Source organism: Geotrypetes seraphini, chromosome 8 (genome assembly GCF_902459505.1).
Source record: "Geotrypetes seraphini chromosome 8, aGeoSer1.1, whole genome shotgun sequence".
In the NCBI taxonomy this organism is placed as follows: domain Eukaryota; kingdom Metazoa; phylum Chordata; class Amphibia; order Gymnophiona; family Dermophiidae; genus Geotrypetes; species Geotrypetes seraphini.
The window spans coordinates 99,911,199-99,932,201 of record NC_047091.1 but is presented as its reverse complement, the minus strand read 5'-3'; the positions used below and the strand labels follow the sequence as shown (position 1 = coordinate 99,932,201).

Below are 21,003 nucleotides of genomic sequence, written 5' to 3'. Positions count from 1 at the left end.
AGCTTCAAGTTAAAATATACCTGAAGGTAGGATAGGGTTAGATAGTTACAGGCTTATGCCTATATGTAATGCTGATGTTCAAAAGCATCTGGAACTTCCTGCTTCATTTTGTTGTCTGTAGATATTGTTGCAACGTGTTTTATTGGAAATTAATAAAGTAAATACCTGAGGTATAACTTGAGCAACCTGTTCTTAACTGATCCCATCCTCTTCCAAAGTCACTCTCAGAACTTTAAGAGAAGACAAGTGATGTAGCATTGTATCACTTGCTTTCATCTGAATATACAGGCTCTACCAATTTGCATCCCCAAAACATAATGCTGTTGATTTAATGGCATTCCATACTAATCTCCTCAAGGTATACCAACATCCTACACTATTCATACAACCAAGGGTCAATATCCTGTGGTGGTAAGTGGATTTGCAAGTTGCTCACAGCTGTGGGCTGAGTTAACCCCAGATATTCAATGCTGGGGCATGTCTGGCCTCCGGCATTGAATATCCAACTTAGTGTGGCAACCTAGAAGCTTAACTGTATGCCAGCCAATATTCAGACCAGTGTGCAGTTAGTCTGGTGGATAAAGTTAAGGTTTTATCCTCTCACTTAACTAGTTTTCTTCACCCACAGTCAGCCCCTGGACCACCCCTAATCTAACTGGTTAGTGCTTTGACAGTCAGGGGAATATTCAGTGGCTCCCGTTAAGTGCTGCTGCATATGTGGGAATGACCAGCTCAGCTGGGTTTAACCGAGGAGCCTCCCATGCCCAGTCGAACCCTTTTGAATATCGGCTCTTATATCTTGTCATGGAACACCAACTGCATCAATAGGTAGAAGTAACTGAAAGTCAAGCTCATAGGCATAAAGCAAAAAAAAAAAAAATCAAAATTCCTAACCCATTTCCAAGTGGAAGACCCCCTGGTGTTATTCCTAGTGAGCAGGTCAAGAACCAGGACTGGATTTAAATAATTTGATTGAACTATTAGAGAATTTGATGGTGAAAGTTACAGAAAGAGCAACTTTATTAGTCTCATTTATGTTTGAGCAAGATCTTAATTCTGTCCTCCAGGTATATTTTCGTCACTCTCAAGAATTATTTTTGTGGACAGAAAGTCTGGGTTCCCCCAGACTTTTCAAGAGTAACACATGAAAGATGGAAATCATTTTTAGCTTTAAAGACAGCAAACCAGAGAATTAGGAGCTACTTTATTACTTAGCTATCCTTGCAAATGTTTCGTTTATTATTTGGGTGTCAAATATGTATGTATGTGTGTGTGGGGGGGGGGGAGGGGGGTTAACTCCAGAGCAGCTGAAAACCTTCCTGGATGTGAAGATAGTTGAAACAACTTCCACTTAGTTTTGTTTACATTTTTATTTCAAATTGTCAGGAAGCTTTGATCATGTTAATTCTTTCCTTGAAATTTATTTGATTTGCCTACTCCTAGCATTTATAGATGGGTAAGTAAGAGTTTGAATGATGTTTCTGAAATCCAGTGGATCCATGGATTCACTACAGGCAAGTCTTGTGAGACAAATCTTTGACTGGGTGACCAGAGAATTGGATAGAGGGAGAGCACTAGATGTGGTGTATTTAGATTTTAGCAAAGCTTTTGACACTGTTCCACACGCACATCTAATAAATAAGCTGAGTGCGCTCGGTTTGGACCCAAAAGTGACAGACTAGGTTAGGAACTGGTTAAGTGGAAGACAACTCTGTGCAGCGCTGCGTGCGTCTGGTAGCATTATAGAAATAATTAATAGTAATAGTAGACAGAGGGTAGTGGTAAATGTAGATCGTTTTGAGAAAAGGGATGTTACCAATAGTGTATCGCAAGGAGGGGCGAGGGAATCCCCAATCAAAGTTATATCCTATCAGAGAGAGGTTAGCTGTCATCTTGCTGTAGGGACAGCCAGATGCAAACTCACGGATTAAGCATATGGCCTGAAAGATGCTCTGTGAGTGTTTTTTAAAGAGCCAGCATTGGCAGGAATAATTCAGCCTCGGTAGTAAAAGCAGAACCTTTAAGAGACTTAGTTATTCTTTTGCTTTTAAATTAACCGAATTCTGGAATGCTTTACTGCAGGGATGTCCAACCTGCGGCCCAAGGGCCGCATACGGCCCCGTAAAGTATTTTGTGCAGCCCTGGTCGAGGGCGATGCAGTGTTTTCCTCTTCTGCCCCCGAGTGTTTACCGTCTTGCCGACTCCCTCCTGTGTCTTGCTGCAGCGTTTGCACATTTGTGCGGCCCCAGAAACATTTTTTTCGACTGATGCGGCCCAGTGAAGCCAAAAGGTTGGATACCCCTGCTTTACTGCTTACATTACAAAGTTTAGGTTCTTTTGCTTTATTCCGGAAAGTTCTGAAAACTTTTTTGTTTGCTAAACATTTTGGAAATGAACTATTTTAGTCTACTTTTTCTTGACAAATTTATGTATTATGTTTTACATTATTGTAAACTGAGTCGAGCTCCTCTTGGTTGATGACTCGGTCTATAAAACTAAGTTTTAGTTTAAAATTATCTCGGGTTTGCATTTGTCTTTCCCTGCACTTTTCTATATGGAGTAATAAAACATATTGTGATCTCTGCAGTTACTGAATGCCGAATGCCTCTTTCCTCTCCATGCAAGGAACAGCACTAATCCTCCTACCTTCCCTCTGACTTTGGATACACCCTGGGGAAATGTGCCCAACATGGCATTCACCAGCCTTTTAACAATACAATCAAGAAGGCAAGTGTTCCATTTAAAATGTCTCTTACCTCAGCATCACAATGGACTAGCTCCAGGACAGAGGACCTGGGATTTTCCATATACAGAGTAAGGCTGTCTATTTATGGCATGTCATCTCTATAGACAGAGCATGCTGTGCTGTACAGGATAATTCTATCGGACTGGAGGAGGGAGGAAGAGAGAGGTGAAGAAAGTTTAAAAACTGAGCAAGAGAGTATATCTCCACAAGACAGAAATGAACACTCTCCCCTCCCTAATTACCAGGGCGCCAGCCAGTGTGTGTGTGTCTGCAGCTGAAGTGCCAGGTGCTATATATCTCCAGATGTTCATCTGTTGATAGAACTTGGGAAAATTTCTAGCTTGTTGCTGAGACCCTATCCCAGAGAGCTTACAGTTTTTAATTTCAGCACAAAGTATCAAGTATTTTACTGACAGTGGCGACTTAAGAGGGATCCACAGCTGACTCCTCAAGCACCTAGCTCTGATCTGCAGTCCCTGTACCAAACTGCTCACCAGTATTGCCACAGAAGGTTTGAGGGAGGGTACAAATAGGTCAGAATTTATAAGGTTTGCTGCTGTTGCTTTTGGCTTTGCTCCCCGGTAGTCTGTTGTTTTTATTCTGTGTGGCTGTGATGGCTTTTGGAGTGCACAGTGGGCTTTTGTCCCAGGCTGCTGTGGCTTTCTTCTTCACCTTGGGTGGGCTGCTGTTGCCTCCTTGTGGATGCTAACTGGAATGAAAGAGCTTCTCCCTCTGTGTTTAAGAAGACTTTCAAGGCTTGAATCTGAAGAGAGCGATTCTTTAAATAATTATTTTCTCTTTGAGAAAGCATATGAATCTTGGATCACAAGGAGTTAAAAAGAAAAATAACGTTCTGTGGGTTTGGGGGTGAGAAATATATTTGCAGGGAACGGAATATGATTTCTGGCTCCACCCTCTACAGTGCAGTGACATCAGCAGCCAGATTGGCAGAAGGACTTGGGCTTGGCCAGTGTCTTCTGGTGAATGGGAACTTTCAGTCTTTTTTGGTGTTTGATTTTGGCTGTCAGAGAGGGCAGAAGGAAGCCCCAGCTGCCTGCAGGAACTTTTTCTATGCTGCATTAAAGAAATCAGGCAAAATACAGAAAGGAAGAGAGGAAGCAGAACCGGAGGATATAACAGATCATGCGAGGTAATGCAGAAAGCCTAAATGTCTTATATCCCCAGCCCTCACTAAGACTTGGAGGGCACAAGATGAAAGACTAAAAGCAACCTCCTCGAACTCTTCCTAATTCTGCTACCAGCCACTGCAAGGCAAAAGAATGTCGTCTTAAGGAAAATTCTTTACTGAAAGAAGAGAATCTGAAGCCAGGAGAAGGTGGGAAGATGTGAAATGAGAAACAGTTCCTAGGAAGTTTGTTGGGGGGTAGGAAAGGACACATTTATCACCCACCATGTGGTGTGTCGTACTTACCAAATACTTCAGGGAATGGGACCTATGCTCTCCGTACCTCCATACATACATTATACGTATTTCCAAAAGGAAGAGGATTTTTGTGCAGAATTACTTTATTTTTTTGGGTGGTATTATGTATATTTTGCATTTTTTCATACCAAAAAAGATGATTGGGGGTGTCTGAAAATTTGAACATTACAAGCACCAGAGGAAAGATGAGTTTACCTGGTGGCTTCCTGACGCTACAGGTGTGCAACGGGAATGTGTATGGGTCTCCACGAGCCATCAACCGGCCAATTGACATCGTGCAGAAGCACAGACGGTAAATTTGCAGTGGGGAAGGTGGTTAAAAGCAGACTACTACTAGATGATTTTACAAAAGGTCATCTAATTTAATAGTTTATAGTTTAATATATGCATATAAGTTATGCCAGTTTTAAAAGGGAAACCATATATATGTTTGCTTTGAAAATGATCCTATGAAAAGTACCTGCACACATTTGCGTTGGTTTAGTATACAAAAATTTCCCATCTTATATCATACACATGTGCCATATGTTTTATAAAGGGTTCATGTAAGCAGATGTTCCTCTTCTGCCTCACCCCATGCCCAGAAATACCTTCACTCAGTTTGGGTGAACTTATGCGCTTACAGGCTGTAGGGGCATATGTTTACACGACACATTGGAAGGACAGTTTTCTGAAAGACTGTTTCTGTACCTTAACGCCTCTTAAAATTAGCCCTTAAGTGTGCAGTGAGAAAGGAGGTGCCCAGATGGTAAATATGCAGTGTGAGAGTGGGATTCTGGGGAGGGACATGACACTGACATGGTGCAGAAGCGGAGATGGAGAGTGTATGGGGACCCTGGGGAGGATGTTAGCCACATGGTGCAGAAACAGATGGTAAATGTGCACTGGGAGTGAGAGGGTGGTGTGGGGGGATGGTGATATTGGCATGGTGAAGACAGATGGTAAATATACATTGGAGAGGTGGGAGTAGATGGGGAGCCTGGAGAAGATGATTTCCACTTTGAGTATAGCTGGAAAAGAAGGGGGTATATAGGAGGGTGGTGATATTTTCTCATTTTTTTGTGGGGCATGATGGGCATGCCAGGAGTAGTTCTTCAGGATAGGAGGAGGGGAGCAAGAGGCTGCTGCTTCCTTTTTAAGATGTCATAACTTTGTATTCCACTGGCAGGAAGTTCATGGGTATTAGCCTTCCTGGAACTGGGGATTTAGAATTAAAGTAGGTTTTTTTTCAGCAAGATTACAAGTGGGTGGACGAGCAGCAGATGATTTTTATTTATTACAGTAACCTCAGGCATTAGAGCTGTTAATGTTTTGTAATTTTGTACGCCTTTGTGAGTGAAACGGTGTGGTGGCTATGTTAGTCCACTTCAAGCTAATACATAGAAATAAAATTTCAAGGTAATGCATAGAAATAAAACAAAAACATAAAGAAAATAAAGTAATTCCTTTTTTATAGGACTAACTTACCCCCCTCCCCCTTTTTATGAAGCTGCATTAGGCTTTTTTTTTATCGCCGACCGTACTGGCTCATAGAATTCCTATGAGCATCAGAGCTAATATCACTGCGACCAGCGATTAAAAGCACCTAACGCGGCTTCATAAAAAGGGGTCTGAATGCATTGATTAAGCATTTTGTCAAACCGATATTTGGTTAAATACTGGGACCAGTGGTATAGTGAGGGTGAGAGGCTCCTGGGGCGGTGGCGCCCCTCCTCTGCCCACCCCGCTCCTTCTGCACCCCACCTGCTGCCTGTGCGCACCCCTTCCCAACCCCATACCTCTATCTCTTTGCTGGCGCAAGCAGCAACTCCATCCTGCTGCTCACATCAGCGTCGTCTCTCCCTCTGACGTCACTCCCCAGGCATGGGACCCGGAAGTGACATCCGAGGGAGAGCCGATGCTGGCGCGAGCAGCAGGTTGGAGTTGCTGCTCGCGCCAATGAAGAGATAAGAGGTAGGGTTGAGGGGGAAGTGAAGGTGCACACATGGTGGGGAAGGAGCGGGGGGGGGGGGGCAGAGAGGAGGAGGGGTGCCGGCATGCCCACCAAGACAGCGCCCAGAGTGGCCTGCCCCCCCCCCTTTACTACGCCACTGGCTGGGACTGTCTTTGGGGGGAAGGAGGGGATTACACAAGAGTGTTTTTTCCATGTCAACCAGCTTCTAAAATTGTGATTCTCTATTTTGGTTTTCAGTCTGACCCTGGTGAAAAATATGCATGAGATGATGATGCATTTGCATCCACTGGGTTTTTGAAACTTTGCCCCAGCCTGTACTCGTGCCTTTTGGGACCAGTTTCTAGATTTCAGCCAGGCCTTTATATCCAGCTCAGCCAGGCCTGCTCTGATTTTTTTTGGACCTTGTTGGCTGTCTACACCTTGATTCACCTTGAGGCCAATGCTCAAAGCTACCGCCAGCATTGACATGCTGCTAATTCCAAATTTACACACCTGTTATTGTATGCTGAATGGTCACAGGGCTCGAGCACTACTGTTAACATGAATAGTAAAGGTGACCACAAATTGCATTGAAATCTATTTAAATGGATTTTAACAAGGTCAGTAAATATTCCTTCACAATGCACAGATGGGAAGAGGTGCAATGCATAGAAAGAAATGACCGCCTATAACGCTGAAAATGTTTTCACCAGGTCAGGTCCAGCTGGAAGGTTTTTAAGGAGAAGATTTATTGTCAATGTTTCACACTGAATTGCTGATTTTGTTTTCATATACAAGTGGGAGGAAGCTCCTGCAAGGTAGGGAGAACGAGAGGGCACTCTCTAAAGTTGAAAGGGGATAGATTCTGTACAAACGTAAGGAAGTTCTTCTTCACCCAGAGAGTGGTAGAAAGCTGGAACGCTCTTCCGGAGGCTGTTATAGGGGAAAACACCCTCCAGGGATTCAAGACAAAGTTAGACAAGTTCCTGCTGAACAAGAACGTGCGCTGGTAGGGCTAGTCTTGGTTAGGGTGCTGGTCTTTGACCAGAGGGTCGCCGCATGAGCGGACTGCTGGGCATGATGGACCACTGGTCTGACCCAGCAGCGGCAATTCTTAGGTTCTTATGTAAAGGCACACGGGAAGGAACAAACATGAGCGAGTGTCAGAGCAAAACCCACATGAGCCTCGCAAAAATCCCATGTGCTAGTGATATTTCTGAGGCTCATATTTAGACACTGAAGAAAAAGCGCCAATGTGTGCTGACGCTTCTGTTTTTTGCCTGGGCATGCGCACACGAGCTACGCTTGCTGCATATGTCAAGACACGTTCCTCCCTCCGCTTCCTGTTTAATGGTGTGAATCAACAGCACATAAAATATAAATATAATTTGTTTCACGTGTCACAGATTTAGTTTTTTGCATTACTGTTGCATTGTGGGCCCATCTGTGCATCATGGCTTTGATCACTGGCCTCTCTTATTAAGTCCTCAGTAAACAAACCAGATTAAGTCGTCCTGAAGACTGGGCTGAAAACCAGCATTCTAAGTCCAGCAGAGCGCCCTCCCCCACCTCAGACTTTCTCCAGTACTTAGCTTCTTTATAATCTATCTCAAGTGAGGAGGAAAACTTCAGTTGCAATGCTTAGAAGCAGCTCTTAATGTAAGCTCCACTGAACAGGGACTTTTCTTTGTGTGGTATAAATCTATTTGAGCTATAGAAAGGATTAATAGCAGCAGCTAAGAACATAAGAATTTGCCGCTGCTGGGTCAGACCAGTGGTCCATCGTGCCCAGCAGTCTACTCCCGCAGTGACCCCCAGGTCAAAGACTAGCCCTACCTGCTTACGTACTGGTTCAACAGGAACCCATCCGACTTTGTCTTAAATCCCTGGAGGGTGTTTTCCCCTATAACAGCCTCCGGAAGAGCGTTCCAGTTTTCCACCACTCTCTGGGTGAAGAAGAACTTCCTCACATTTGTACGGAATCTATCCCCTTTCAACGTTATAGGCAGTCATTTCTTTCTATGCATTGCACCTCTCTACCTTGGAGAGAGTGAACAACCTGTCTTTATCTACTAAGTCTATTCCCTTCAGTATCTTGAATGTTTCTATCATGTCCCCTCTCAGTCTTCTCTTTTCAAGGGAGAAGAGGCCCAGTTTCTCTAATCTCTCACTGTACGGCAACTCCTCCAGCCCCTTTACCATTTTACTCGCTCTTCTCTGGACCCCTTTCAAGTAGTACCGTGTCCTCCTTCATGTATGGTGACCAGTGCTGGACGCAGTACTCCAGATGAGGGTGCACCGTGGCCCGGTACAGCAGCATGACAACCCTCCCCAACCTGTTTATGATCCCCTTTTTAATCATTCCCAGCATTCTGTTTGCCTTTTTTGCTGCCGCCGCACATTGCACAGACGGCTTCATTGTCTTGTCGACCAGTACTCCCAAGTCTCTTTCCTGGGGGGTTTCTCCAAGTACCGCCCCGTTCATCCTGTATTCGTGCATATAATAAGGAGTGATGGGCCTCCCTTGCATATGCTTAGTTTCACAAAAACCAAGCATGGTCAGGGTGGAATGCTGGTATGGAGGCAGCAGCCCAGGAAATATGGCAGGCTACGGTGGAGGAAGACTTCAATTGGCAAGGCTTCGGGAGCCCTGTCAGCTGAAGCAGAAGACAGTGCTTCAATTTTGGAAGAATCTGAACCCAAATTGAGGGGGCCCAGGCCCCCAAGCACTACACCACTGGTCTGCAGTATTGCAAGTTGTAAGGAAAGTGGATAGGGAAGGGATTGAGGCAGGCTTTATCTTGTATTTAGTCTATGGGCCTGATATTCAAAAGGGTTTAACCAGGCAGGAAAGGCTGGCTACTAATATTCACGGCACTTAACCAGGCAGTGCTGCTGAATATCAGTACTAATCATCCATTTTAAAACTGATGAATGGAGAGGCAGTCCAGAGGAAGAGTCAGGGAAGAGCCAGGAATTATGCGGGTGCTGGTAATATTCAGTGCCATTGCCCGCATAACTAAACAGCCAGATTTTGCTCTTTTCTTTCACCACTCAGCCATGTAGCTGCCAGTAGAGAATGACATGGAGGCAAATTTTTCCCTGTCCCTGCGGGAACTCATTTTCCCGTCCCATCCTGGAAAGTTCTTTTCCTGCCCCTGCCCCATTCCTGCATGCTCTATCCTCATCTGCACAAGCCTCAAACACTTTAAAATCATAAGTGTTTGAGACTTGTGTGGTTAAGGCAGAGCTTACAGGAATGGGGCAAGGATAGGGAGGGGGAAAAATGTGTCCCCATGTCATTCTCTAGCTGCCAGCATTGATATTGGCTGACACCTACAGCCAGTTCACAGGTCCAATCCCATCTTTCTGAACACTCCCCTTTTATTCTGAAACCCTTCCTTAGCTCACGATCTAACTCTCTTCTGTATATGGAAAGCTGCACCTTATCTCTCACATTGCACCTCTATTGTGTGCAGTGGTGGATCCTCCTTCACTGCTATCCTGCTATCAGTTGGGATTTCACAGGGCTCCGTCTTGGCACCTCTTCTTTTCTCCATCTATACCCATTCCCTTGGTGCTTTGATCTCCTCTCATGGCTTTCAATATCACCTCTATGCCGACAACTCCTGAATCTACCTCTCTGCATCAGGAATCTCTGCAGGACTCCAAGCCCGGGTCTCAGCCGGCTTACCTGACATTGCTGCCTGGATGTCCAACCACCACTTAAAACTGAACATGGCCAAGATTGAGCTACTTATCCTTCCACCCAAACCTACCTCTCCTCCCCTCCATACTATCATCTTCCCTATCTCGTCAGCCTGCAACCTTGGGGTTATCTTTGACTCCTCCCTCTCCTCTGCACAAATCCGCCAAACCACCAAAACCTGCCACTTCTTTCTCCATAATATTGTTAAAAATCTGAGCCTTCCTCTCTGAGCACACCACCAAAACCCTTACCCACACCCTTATCACCTCTCGCCTAGACTACTGCAACCTGCTTCTCCCTGGTCTCCCATTAAACCATCTTTTTCCCCTTTCAATCCATTCAAAATGCTGCTGCATAACTTATATTATGCTCACATCGCCCCCCCCCCCCCAAAGTCACTTGATTGGCTCCCTCTCCGTCTCCACATACAATTCAAAACTCCTCTTATTGATCTACAAGTGCTTTCACTCTGTAGCTCCTCAATATCTCTTCTCCCTTATTTTTCCTTCAACTCCTCCATGGGAACAATGATCATCAGACAAGTCTCTTTTTGTCTGTGCTCTGTTCCTCCACTGCTAAATCCAGGACATCCCTTCTCTCTTGCTGCGTCATAAGCCTGGCTGATTCAATCCTAATTCAATCCCCAAGTGCATAGAGGGATGTTTGCTTCTAATTAGTTTACTGAGCTTCCCATATAAAGCTGGAACTACAGACAATTTGCATGGGATGGTGCAAAACCATAGCGAGGATCCTTGGCCTCTTTGGCTGGTCAGGGGTGAAGTGGCTTATACCACCCTCCTTGATTAATGCTAAGCAGTGTGCAGTGTAGAGGAATAGCCTAGTGCTGTGTACTCTGGTCACTAATTTTAAGTCAGGGACATTTTGGATCCAATGAGCTGAGGGAGAGCCACCAAATATCTACCTTTGCAAGGTCATGACATTGCTGATTAGTGTGTCAGTGACATCCACCCCACCAGACCACTTTCAAACTATTTATTCGGTATATACTTTTGGAGGTGGACATTTCCAAATACATTCTCTCCATCTATTGAGAAATGCCTTGTCCCTCAAGTATGTGGCTCTTTCTCCCATCCACTTCTCCCGTTCTGTCATGAACCTATTAGAGAGGCAGAGAGTATCATAAAACACAAAAATGAAGATGAGGGACTGCCTCAGAGGTCTCCAAGGGTAGCCATTGGCTCCGAGGCCTTACAATGAAGAACACAGGCCTAGTGGTTACAACACCAGACTGTCAACCATGTTGAAAACCTGCTTCTGCTCCTTGTGATCTTGGGCAAGTCATTTAACTCTCTATTGCTTCAGGTATAAACTCCCCCCCCCCCTTTATTTTTTTTTACTAAGCTGTGGTAGAGGTTTCTACAAGAGGCTGGAACACTAAATACTCTAACCTGCTCCCACACTCATAGAATTCCTACTAGCATTGGCGCATTTAGCACCCTGGGCCATGGTAGAAAACTCTACCATGGCTTAATAAAAGAGGGTCTTAGATTCAACCCTTGGGGACAGAAATAGCTAGTATACCTGAATGTAATGCATCTGAGCCACTACTGAAAAAAGGTGTGAGGTAATTTTTTTTTTTAATGCTGTCAAGCCTATCTCAGGGTAGTTTCAGCTTCTTTTGAAACATACTGGAAGCACTACAAACAGCCAAAAGAAATGTATGCGTATATTGATTTATTTACTGCTTTTTTTAAAGAAATTCAACCGACAGTGCACAGCAAGAACAAGTCAATTATAAGCAGTAGACAATTACAGCAATAAAAAAAATATTCAAATATCAATTCTGTTCATAATATGGCATAGAACGCAACTTATAATGTCAATACAATGTGCAATGAAACATCTTAATAGACAGCCCGGGATGTAAGCGAAAGTGGAACATATGGACAGATAAACTAGGGTAACAGGAGTTAGCAAATAAGGTAATTAATTTAAAGAAAATTGTATGTGAAATTAGAAGGGATATTACCTTATATATCTGAATTTATTTCATTTTGATCTACTATTGAAAAAGGCATGAACTAAATCCAATCCAGTCTACAATAATAAAAAAAACAAAGAGCTGTAGAATTAAAATTATACAGAAAATTGATTAACAGACTATTACAAAGGGAAGGTCCCAGAGAAAAGCCATGATTTAAGAGGCATAGATTACCACATATCTGGACCAGAATATAAAAATGTGTTGTGCCTTGTTTAAACACCAATTTCATGTCCTCTGTCCATATAAGTTGTGCCAATTATGACAAACATATTGATTTGGAACATAACTCTTGAATAACTGAGCATATTCATGGCTGTTGTGTAAACATATTGAAAGTGACTCGAGCAGACCGACAATGTCTTTTGAGATGTTCATCGTGTGTTTATGCACATCTATACTGTACCTTTTCAAACTCTCCAAAGTCTGTTTTGAGGAGCCTAGGGAGAGCAGCTGGCTGAACCCAAAGCTCAAGAAATGGGTTTCCTCCTTTGTTTTTCAGTCATTGTTCTCTCAGAACCTCATCCAGGCACCATTGGTATCTTCATAGTTTATTTCTTGATATACCACTTTTAAATACAAAGCAGTTTACAATATTGCAAATATTAAAAAAAAGTATGTTAAAATATAAAAATGGGGAAAAACAGACAACATGAACATTACAGACAACAATCATGCTACATTAGGGAAGTGAGGAGGATACATTGCATGAAATTAAAAAGCAAAGGAGATGGAAAGAACGAAAGGGAGAAGGGAGTCTTCAATATATAGCCAAATATCTGAGTCTCATGAACTGAAAGTCCCAGGGATGAATCTCATAGGCATCCTTAAAGAGAAAGGTTTTAAGGCTAGATTTAAAGTTGTTGAGAATAGTTTCTTGTCTTAGGGTCCAAAGGTAGGGAGTTCCATAGTGTGCAGGTGACTACTGAGAAGATAGTTTTGCCGGTTGTATCGTAGAACAACTAACGGACGGAAGGAACTGCAAGAAGATATTGTTGAGTAGAGCGTAATGATCGTCGAGATTCGTAGGGAATCAGCAATCTATCTATAAATGAAGGGAGGTGACTAGATTGTATTTTGAAAGTGAGAAGAAGAGTTTTGAAGGTAATCCTGTGGGAAATGAGTAACCAGTGAGCTTTTTTTCAGAAGAGGAATGACATCGAATTTCATGGCATTAAAGATAATTTTTGTGGCAATTGGCAATTTGCAGTCTTCTAATCTCTTTTTGACTAATGCCCTGATAAAGAGAATTACAATAGTCTAGCTTCATGTGGGGGCAGTGGAAGGAGTCGAAAAATACACTCCAAAGTCCGGAAGTCATTCTGCTGCAAAGCGTAAACAGAGTTGAGTCAAAGTTCTCAGCCATAGCCTTTTGTCACCGGCAAACTCTTAAAAAACAAACTGAAAGAGGCAGCTCAAGCCGTCATTCCTCATCCTTAATTTAACCAGCAGACAAGTGGCTGACTGCTGACCCTTAGGCATCACACGCTTGCTATATGGTCTCTGGACTCATAAAAATGTGCCGCTGCCTTTATTTTTGATTTTGTGAATTAAGCAACACCGTTTAGGAAAGAAAGAAATCATTGCCGAAGAGATGTATTTAAAGATTTTAAAAGCAGTCCCTGCCTCCCACCATTATAGGGAGGGAGGAGAACTCCACTGTGTTGATCATCATTAAATCCTTATCCAGGTTTTAACTGAAAATAAATTGCCTGTCAAAAAGAGAGAGAGTTGAGTCCCCCTAACCACCGGTCTCTTTATCTTTTGTTTTCCTTTTCATGTAAGGACTGGTGTGTGTTGGTCAGTAGGCTGATCTTGTGCTTGAACCACAATATTGAACTTGCCCTTTGATAGGGAGACCCAGATATTCCTGCTGGGTCCCTTACAGGTGCCCTCGTATGACCTGAAGCCCCTGCCTCCAAGCGCTCTCCTTTTGTATCCTATTGATAGCAGGGTCATGGACTTCTGCCTAAATCAGCCTCCTTCTTTCCTTCCTTTCCAGCAGCAAGCAGGCAGAGTTGAGCAGCACTTCTGAGAACTTCAAGAATTTTCCAAGTATGTGTGTTTGGGGGGGGAGTTCAAGTGATTTGACCCTTATCAACTCAGCTCCCCAGTGCTTCAGAGTCCCATTTATTGCTAGCAGCTTCCTGTAAAAGATTTTTTGGTGTCTTTCCCAGACACGTTTTCTCTATGACTTTATGCAAAACATCACAGCACTATTGAAATAAAATTTGGAAAAGGATAGGAGGAGGCAAATATCACACACTGCCTAGAGAGGATTTTAATGTTGGAAGAAGCTGGATGTCTTGGTCCATAGGAGCACAAACAAACCATAGCAAGGTGCTAAAGGCTCTTGTGTGGTTCACAAGTCATGTTGGCAGCCGTGTTTGAAACTGGGGGCAGAAAGGATTGCAGATGACCTCCTCATCTGGAGTAGGTTCCTAGAGTGTTTGATGTCATCCATGACATCACAGGAAACATGGCCCAGCTGAATCAGCTGGTCTGTGGTTGTTCCCAGGGCTTCAACATAATAAATTGTGGTGGGAGGAGGTCAGATTTAATAAAAATGGAAAATAAATTATGACTTTACTCAACAGAGAAACATTTTAACAAATGAATTGTATTATAATTTGCTATGTGCACATCCTGAAAACAGTTTCCAGGCACACAGTTTGTGTTGCAGCCTTAAATTTCCTGAAGCATCCCTGTCTACCCATAATTTGTAATTCCGCCTACACCAAATCCTAGTTTGAGGAGAGTGTGGTGTAGTGGTTAGAGTTACAGCCTCAGTACCCTGAGGTTGAGGGTTCAAACCCTGTGCTGCTCCTTGTGACGCTGGTCAAATCACTTAATCCTCTGGCCCCAGATATATTAGATAGATTGTGAGCCCACCAGGACAGATAGGAGGAAAATGCTTGAAGTACCTGTATGTAAATCACTTGAGTGTGGTTGTAAAATTACAAAAAAGGTGATATACAAGTTCCAATCCCTTCCCTATTACGTAATACAAGAACTAGCAACAGGACTGAGATGTGCATAGCCTTCAAATTATGAGTAATTAGTAATTACTTACTTAAATAAGATAGTCTTAATTCTTTTACAAAAGAGGACATAGTTTGTCATGAAAATTACCTGATCAGGTAAAGTATTCCAAAATATAGTTGCTTGATATGAATATGTAGAAAACATTCTTTTAGATTTTAAACCCTTACAAGATGGAAAAGCTAACACCTAGAGTAGAACCATGACATGAATAATTTTATATATCAAACAGCACAGGCTGAAGAAAATCTCCTGACCTCTATGAGTAACCAGTAAAGCTGAACATAATAAGGAGCAATCTTATCTATAATCACCCCTCCCTAATTTTTAGGGGGAAAATGTTAACTTGAATATAAACCGATGGTTTATATTCATGTACCAGGGCAGGAGTGATCCCTCCCTTCCCTGAGGTGACTTGTGTGCCGGCTCTGCAGCCAATCCTCCCATCCCTCCACCCCTCCCCTCCCTTCCTGGTCCTGTTCAAACTGGATTACCACCGCAGGACTACCTTACTACCATGGTGGTACAGGGAGCTGGAGTGATCGATCCCTTCTTCCCTTGTGACCCTTGTGTCCATTCTGCACCCAGCTTTCTCTCCTCCTGATTCCACCACAGGCCTACCTTACTGCCCTGTCAAAAGATTGCCACAGGAATTCATAGCAGCCATTTTTTTTTTTTATTACTACAGAGTTTGCATGAACAGGAGCATAGAAGGATCACTCATGTCCCAGCTCATCGCAGGACTACCAGGGCAGTAAGGTGGGCCTGCGGTAGGACTGGGGAGGAAAAGGGGTGGACTAGACAAAGGATCAATTGCTCACTTGCTCCAGCTCCCTGCACCACTGGGCTACCAGGGCAGTAAGGTGAGCCTAAGGGGAAGCCCACGGTTGGTCTGGGAGGGGGCAACTGGATGGAGCTCAAATATAAACAGAGACACCCCCCCACCCCACCCCCATTTTTTGATCTTTTTTTTTTTTTTTTTTGCTCCAAAATCTCGGTTTATATTCAAGTATATGGTAATTTCTTTGAAGAACAAATCAGACGAATTGCTGTATTATGTACAGTTTGTAACTTTTTTTTAAGATCCTTGGAAAACCCTAGATCAGTGTTCTTCAATGCAAGGCCTGGGGGCCAGTGGTGACCTCTGGAATGGCCCCTATGGTCATTCTGATTTTTTTCCCCCAGTACTCTTTGCTTCTCTATCCAAGCTTAGATCATAAAGGGGGAAGTGGATGGAAGAGATACATGCTTGATGGACATTTCTCAATAGAAGAAGAGAATGAATTTGGAAACACCCAATAAAAAGATGGCAGGCAAGCTGGAAGTGATGGGCATGCCCTAGCGGCTCCCCTTCATCTCATAAGAATGCCAAGTGGCCCCCAATATAAAAATTAGTGAAGACCGTTGCCCTAGATAGACTATATTGCAGTAATCCAGTTTGAACAGAATTAGAGTCTATACTACCAGTCTAGATTTATCCTGGGTTAAATATTTTTGAATACGTCAGAGACTATGCATCAACCAAAAACGGTGCTTAAGGATGTCTTGTGTGTGTATCTTTGAAGTGTTGCATAAATCTCATAGCACTGTAGAAATGAATAGCCATGGGCTCCTTTTGAGGCATAATGTTAGATGATGTCAGCTGATTTTTAGAAACCAGAGTTGACCCCATTTTTATGTATTTCATTGGGAACCATGAGCAAGATTATGACACTCTCCTTATGTTAACATCTGGCTCCAAATTATCCATTATAATAAACAGACTGTCATAAGGGTAGGGAAGAGGAATGACCATATCATGTTTCCTCCAGATTATTCTACTGGCTTTGTTCCTGTTAAGTGTTTTCCAGCTGCAGTTCTCAGTTAAGTAGTTAAAAAAAATGTCTAGAGCAGGGATCTCAAAGTCCTTCCTTGAGGGCCGCAATCCAGTCGGGTTTTCAGGATTTCCTCAATGAATATACATTGAAAGCAGTGCATCCACATAGATCTCATGCATATTCATTAGGGAAATCTTGAAAACCCGACTGGATTGCGACCCTCAAGGAGGGACTTTGAGACCCCTGGTCTAGAGGGATTAAAGAGACGCCCTCTGCTCCCATTTCAAAGAACAAAGAAGAAAAAGCAAAACTTTGCTTTAAAATGCTTCTCTTACAATTACAACTGTTCTTGCACAGTGCTCTGACATGGGGATGTCATTATCTTAAATTGTGTCTTCTGCTTTGCAAAATGTTACACTATATCCTGTTCTAATCAGGAGCAGAACCTGGGATCTACAAACATGTCCAAGTCATTGAGGTGACCAAGATTAACTGGCTCTCTGAAGAAACGCGCAGATGTATTTGTGAGGAAAATGGAATCTTCTGGTGGGTTTATGTGATTTGAACAGAGACAGAGGTGGCTCAAACCGCTTCTTCCCTCTGTTGATGTGCTATAAATTCCAAATGGCACACCCTGCAGGATCTGGTTCTTTCAAAGCATTCTGAAATGTGAGAGAAAATGGGAATGGTGTCAGAAATGGTGTCACACACACACACGAGAATGGTGTTGAGATAGAACCACCTATATGTAACATGGCTAGCTTAGCCAAGGAAGCTGATTTTATTTATTTATTTATTCGATTTTTTAGCCTGTCCTCCCAAAAGAGCCCAGAACGGGTTACAATGAATATATTGATGCATTAAAATTATAAGTAAGATAGGTACTTAGAAATTCCCTTACTGTCCCGAAGGCTCACAATCTAACTAAAGTACCAGCAAAAATGACCATTAGAAGAGTAATAAAGAAAGAAAATAGAGATAGAGGAGAAAAATAAGAAAATAAACATACTAATAAGATTACAATGATCTAAAGGAATTTGAAAGGTTAAAAAGAGGGGAGATAAGAATAGATGCAGAGGGAGAACCGTTGAAGCAATAGAATTCTGGGGAAATTTAAATGAAATTTGAATGATAAAATAAAACAAAATAAGTGGTAAAACAATAAGTGAGATTAAAAAATATATCATAAACTAAAAAGAAATGAAAATAATATCAAAACAGTCAAAACTGAAGTCCAGCTTGAACAGGCCCCCGAGCCAACTGTTGGTCCGATGGCCGGACTGCAGCCCTCCTCCGTCGGCTCTCCCCTGCTGGAATGGGGAGGAGTGAAGACAGTGTCGGGTGCCCCACTGGAACGGGCCCCCGAGCCGACCGTTGGCCCTATGGCCGGACTGCAGCCCTCCTCCGTCGGCTCTCCCCTGCTGGAATGGGGAGGAGCGAAGACAGTGTCGGGTGCCCCACTGGAACGGGCCCCCGAGCCGACCGTTGGCCCTATGGCCGGACTGCAGCCCTCCTCCGTCGGCTCTCCCCTGCTGGAATGGGGAGGAGTGAAGACAGTGTCGGGTGCCCCGCTGGAACGGGCCCCCGAGCCCCCCGTTGGTCCGATGGCCGGACTGCAGCCCTCCTCCTTCGGCTCTCCCCTGCTGGAATGGTGTTAGATGGTGTTACAGGGTTTGGTTTTGGTCTTTTACTTTTCCCATCTGTAGCAAATACAGTATCCAATGTAAGTTGTTTTCTTGAAGCCATCTGAAATCACTTTAGTTAAACTGAAGGGATTAAATAGTTATAAAATCTTTAGTGAGAATGTCCAGGGAGAGGAGCTCTGCACTCAAACTGCCATCCTCCTCGCCTCCAAGTTCCAAGTGATTGAGCCTCCTTTTACCCCCCAACAAGAGAAGCTCGCATCTGAATTTTGTTTCCCCACTGATTAGAGCAGGGGTGCCCAACACGTCGATCGCGATCGACCAGTAGCTCAGGAAGGCAACGCGAGTCGATCGCGGAGCCCATCCCGGGCTCCGTGATAGACTCGTGTTGCTGTCCTGATCTACCGGGCCGATCAGCCTTCCTCTCCAGTGTTCTCTCTAGGGCCTTTTAGCTGGGCGGTCCGCCCAGCTGTCATCTGCTGCTGCCGCCGCTGCTGAACATAAAAAAACCCAAAAAAAACCGGCTTGGAGATTTCAGCCCGTAGCGAACTTATGCTCCGTGGCTCTAACGTGTGCGTGCCGGCTTCCCTTCTCTTCCCTCCGAAACCGGAAGTTATGTCCGGGGGGGGAGAGAAGGGAAGCCGGCACGCACATGTTGAGAGCCCTGAAGCAAGCGTTCGCTAAGGGCTAATGCGGGAGACAGGTTAGTGAAGCATTTGTTCTTCTTCCTGCCGGGTCCTGCCTACTTTCTGTTTCCGCGAAGGCAGGACCCAGCAGCATTTCCCCCAATAGGTTGATCATGATCTTGGGCTGATCAGCCTTCCTCTTCCCGACGGTAGAATTGACGTCGGGGAGAGGAATGCTGGTTGGCCGAAGCAGGGAGAGCTTGGGGCCTGTTATTGGTGGCGTTTGAGTCCTGGTCCCCGATGGCAATGACAGTGGCAATGGCTTGGGGGAGGGCAGGGAGAAAGAAAGAAAAAGGGCAGGCAGGGAGACAGAAGGAAAGAAGAGAAACAGAAAAAAAAGAAAGGGAGGCAGAGAGAAAGAAAGGGCAGGGAGAGAGGAAGGAAAAGTTGGGGGAGGGAACGAGGTCTGGAGGAGAGGAAGCATACAGGCTAAAAGAAGGGAAGAAAGATTGGATGCACAGTCAGAAGAAGAAAGTGCAACCAGAGACTCATGAAATCACCAGACAAGGTAGGAAAAATGATTTTATTTTAAATTTAGTGATCAAAATGTGTCTGAATTTATATCTGCTGTCTATATTTTACACTAAGGTCCCCTTTTACTAAATCGCAATAGAGTTTTTTAGCGCAGGGAGCCTATGAGCGTCGAGAGCAGCGCTGGGCATTCAGTGCAGCTCCCTGCGCTCTAAAAACTGCTATCGTGGTTTAGTAAAAAGGGAGGGGGTATTTTTGTATGGTTTTTGTATTTTTGTATGTTACTGAGGTGATAGTGCATAGAGTCGTCTGCTTTGACCTCTTTGAAAAACCCTGGAATAGGAATTTTAATTAACATTTTCTATGCGTACAGTGTGCGTTGTGTTTTTTTTAAATTTTATTGTTGGTAGATCATTTTGACTTGGTCATTTTAAAAGTAGCTCGCAAGCCCAAAAAGTGTGGGCACCCCTGGATTAGAGGATGTAAATTTAAAAGTCATCATCAACATCTTTTCTCACATCAAGCAGCATTATGGGGTAAAGATCTGAAACAACTGGTTATGCCTACTACTTATGGGGAATTTAGGAAACACCTAAAAACATATCTGTTCTTGACTTATTTAGGTAACTGACCTATACAATCTTAGTCCACAACAACTGATCTTCAGAACTGTTAATCACTAACCCTTAACTTTGTTAATTCTCCTCAATCTGTAACATCTTTTAATCATTGTAAACCACATAGAACTTCACGGGTCCTGCGGTATGTAAACTGTTGTTGTTGTTATTATTATATATGGGAGGGGGTTTGTCCTGGATCTAAAGTACTGGTAAATATACTGTATTTACCAGTACTTTAAATCCAGAACAAAAAAATTAAAGCCTATTATTATTAGTTCGAATTGGACTTGATGAAAGGGATGTGACCAAAGGGTACTAAAGTAGCCCAGTTAAGGATTCAATGAGTACCTTTGTCATTGTTCAATTATTGGGGGGGGGAGGAAGATCCCTAAAATGTGGCAGGGGAATAGAAAGTAGATCCTCTGTATATGTCAAGTTAGGATGCCAAATTGTAACCCTTCTTAACTGTATATTATGTATGCTAACCTGTAACCCGTTCTGAGCTCACTGGGGAGAACGGGATAATAAATGATAGGTCTTCAGATAATATATCTGTTCCCTTGCATGGGCATTTTCAAAACACTAAAACATCCAAAAAAGGCATAAATTGACACTTGGATGTTTTTCTCACCAAAACGTCCAAGAGCCGATTTTTGAAGCTGACTTTCTGAACATCTAGCTAGGCTTCTTAGCTGCTCTGTGTCCAAAGTTTGAAGGGACATGTTAGAAGCGTGATTTGGACGGACTTTGGGCAGGCATAGCACTTGGACTTCTTATGGTAATAATCAAACATTTCCCAAGATGTCCAGTTCAGAACTTAGATGTCAAGGCTAGACCTGTTTTAAAAGCATCTAAGTGCCAAAAAGATACCCAAGCTGACTAGATGACCA

At 43.5% G+C, this 21,003-nt stretch overlaps 1 protein-coding gene across 3 annotated transcripts in view; it reads left to right on the top strand.

Annotated features, from left to right (window-relative positions):
• Positions 1-21,003, top strand: part of PDE4C (phosphodiesterase 4C) — a 707,892-nt gene that overhangs the window by 490,138 nt on the left and 196,751 nt on the right. The window contains exon 1 of one of the 3 annotated variants that reach the window (XM_033954585.1): positions 3,769-4,482. The exons of the other annotated variants lie outside the window; for them this stretch is intronic. Coding sequence (XP_033810476.1) covers positions 4,376-4,482 — 107 coding nt within the window. The 5' untranslated portion in view covers positions 3,769-4,375. Of the gene's footprint in view, positions 1-3,768; positions 4,483-21,003 lie in introns of those variants that run through there. 3 annotated transcript variants of the gene reach the window in all.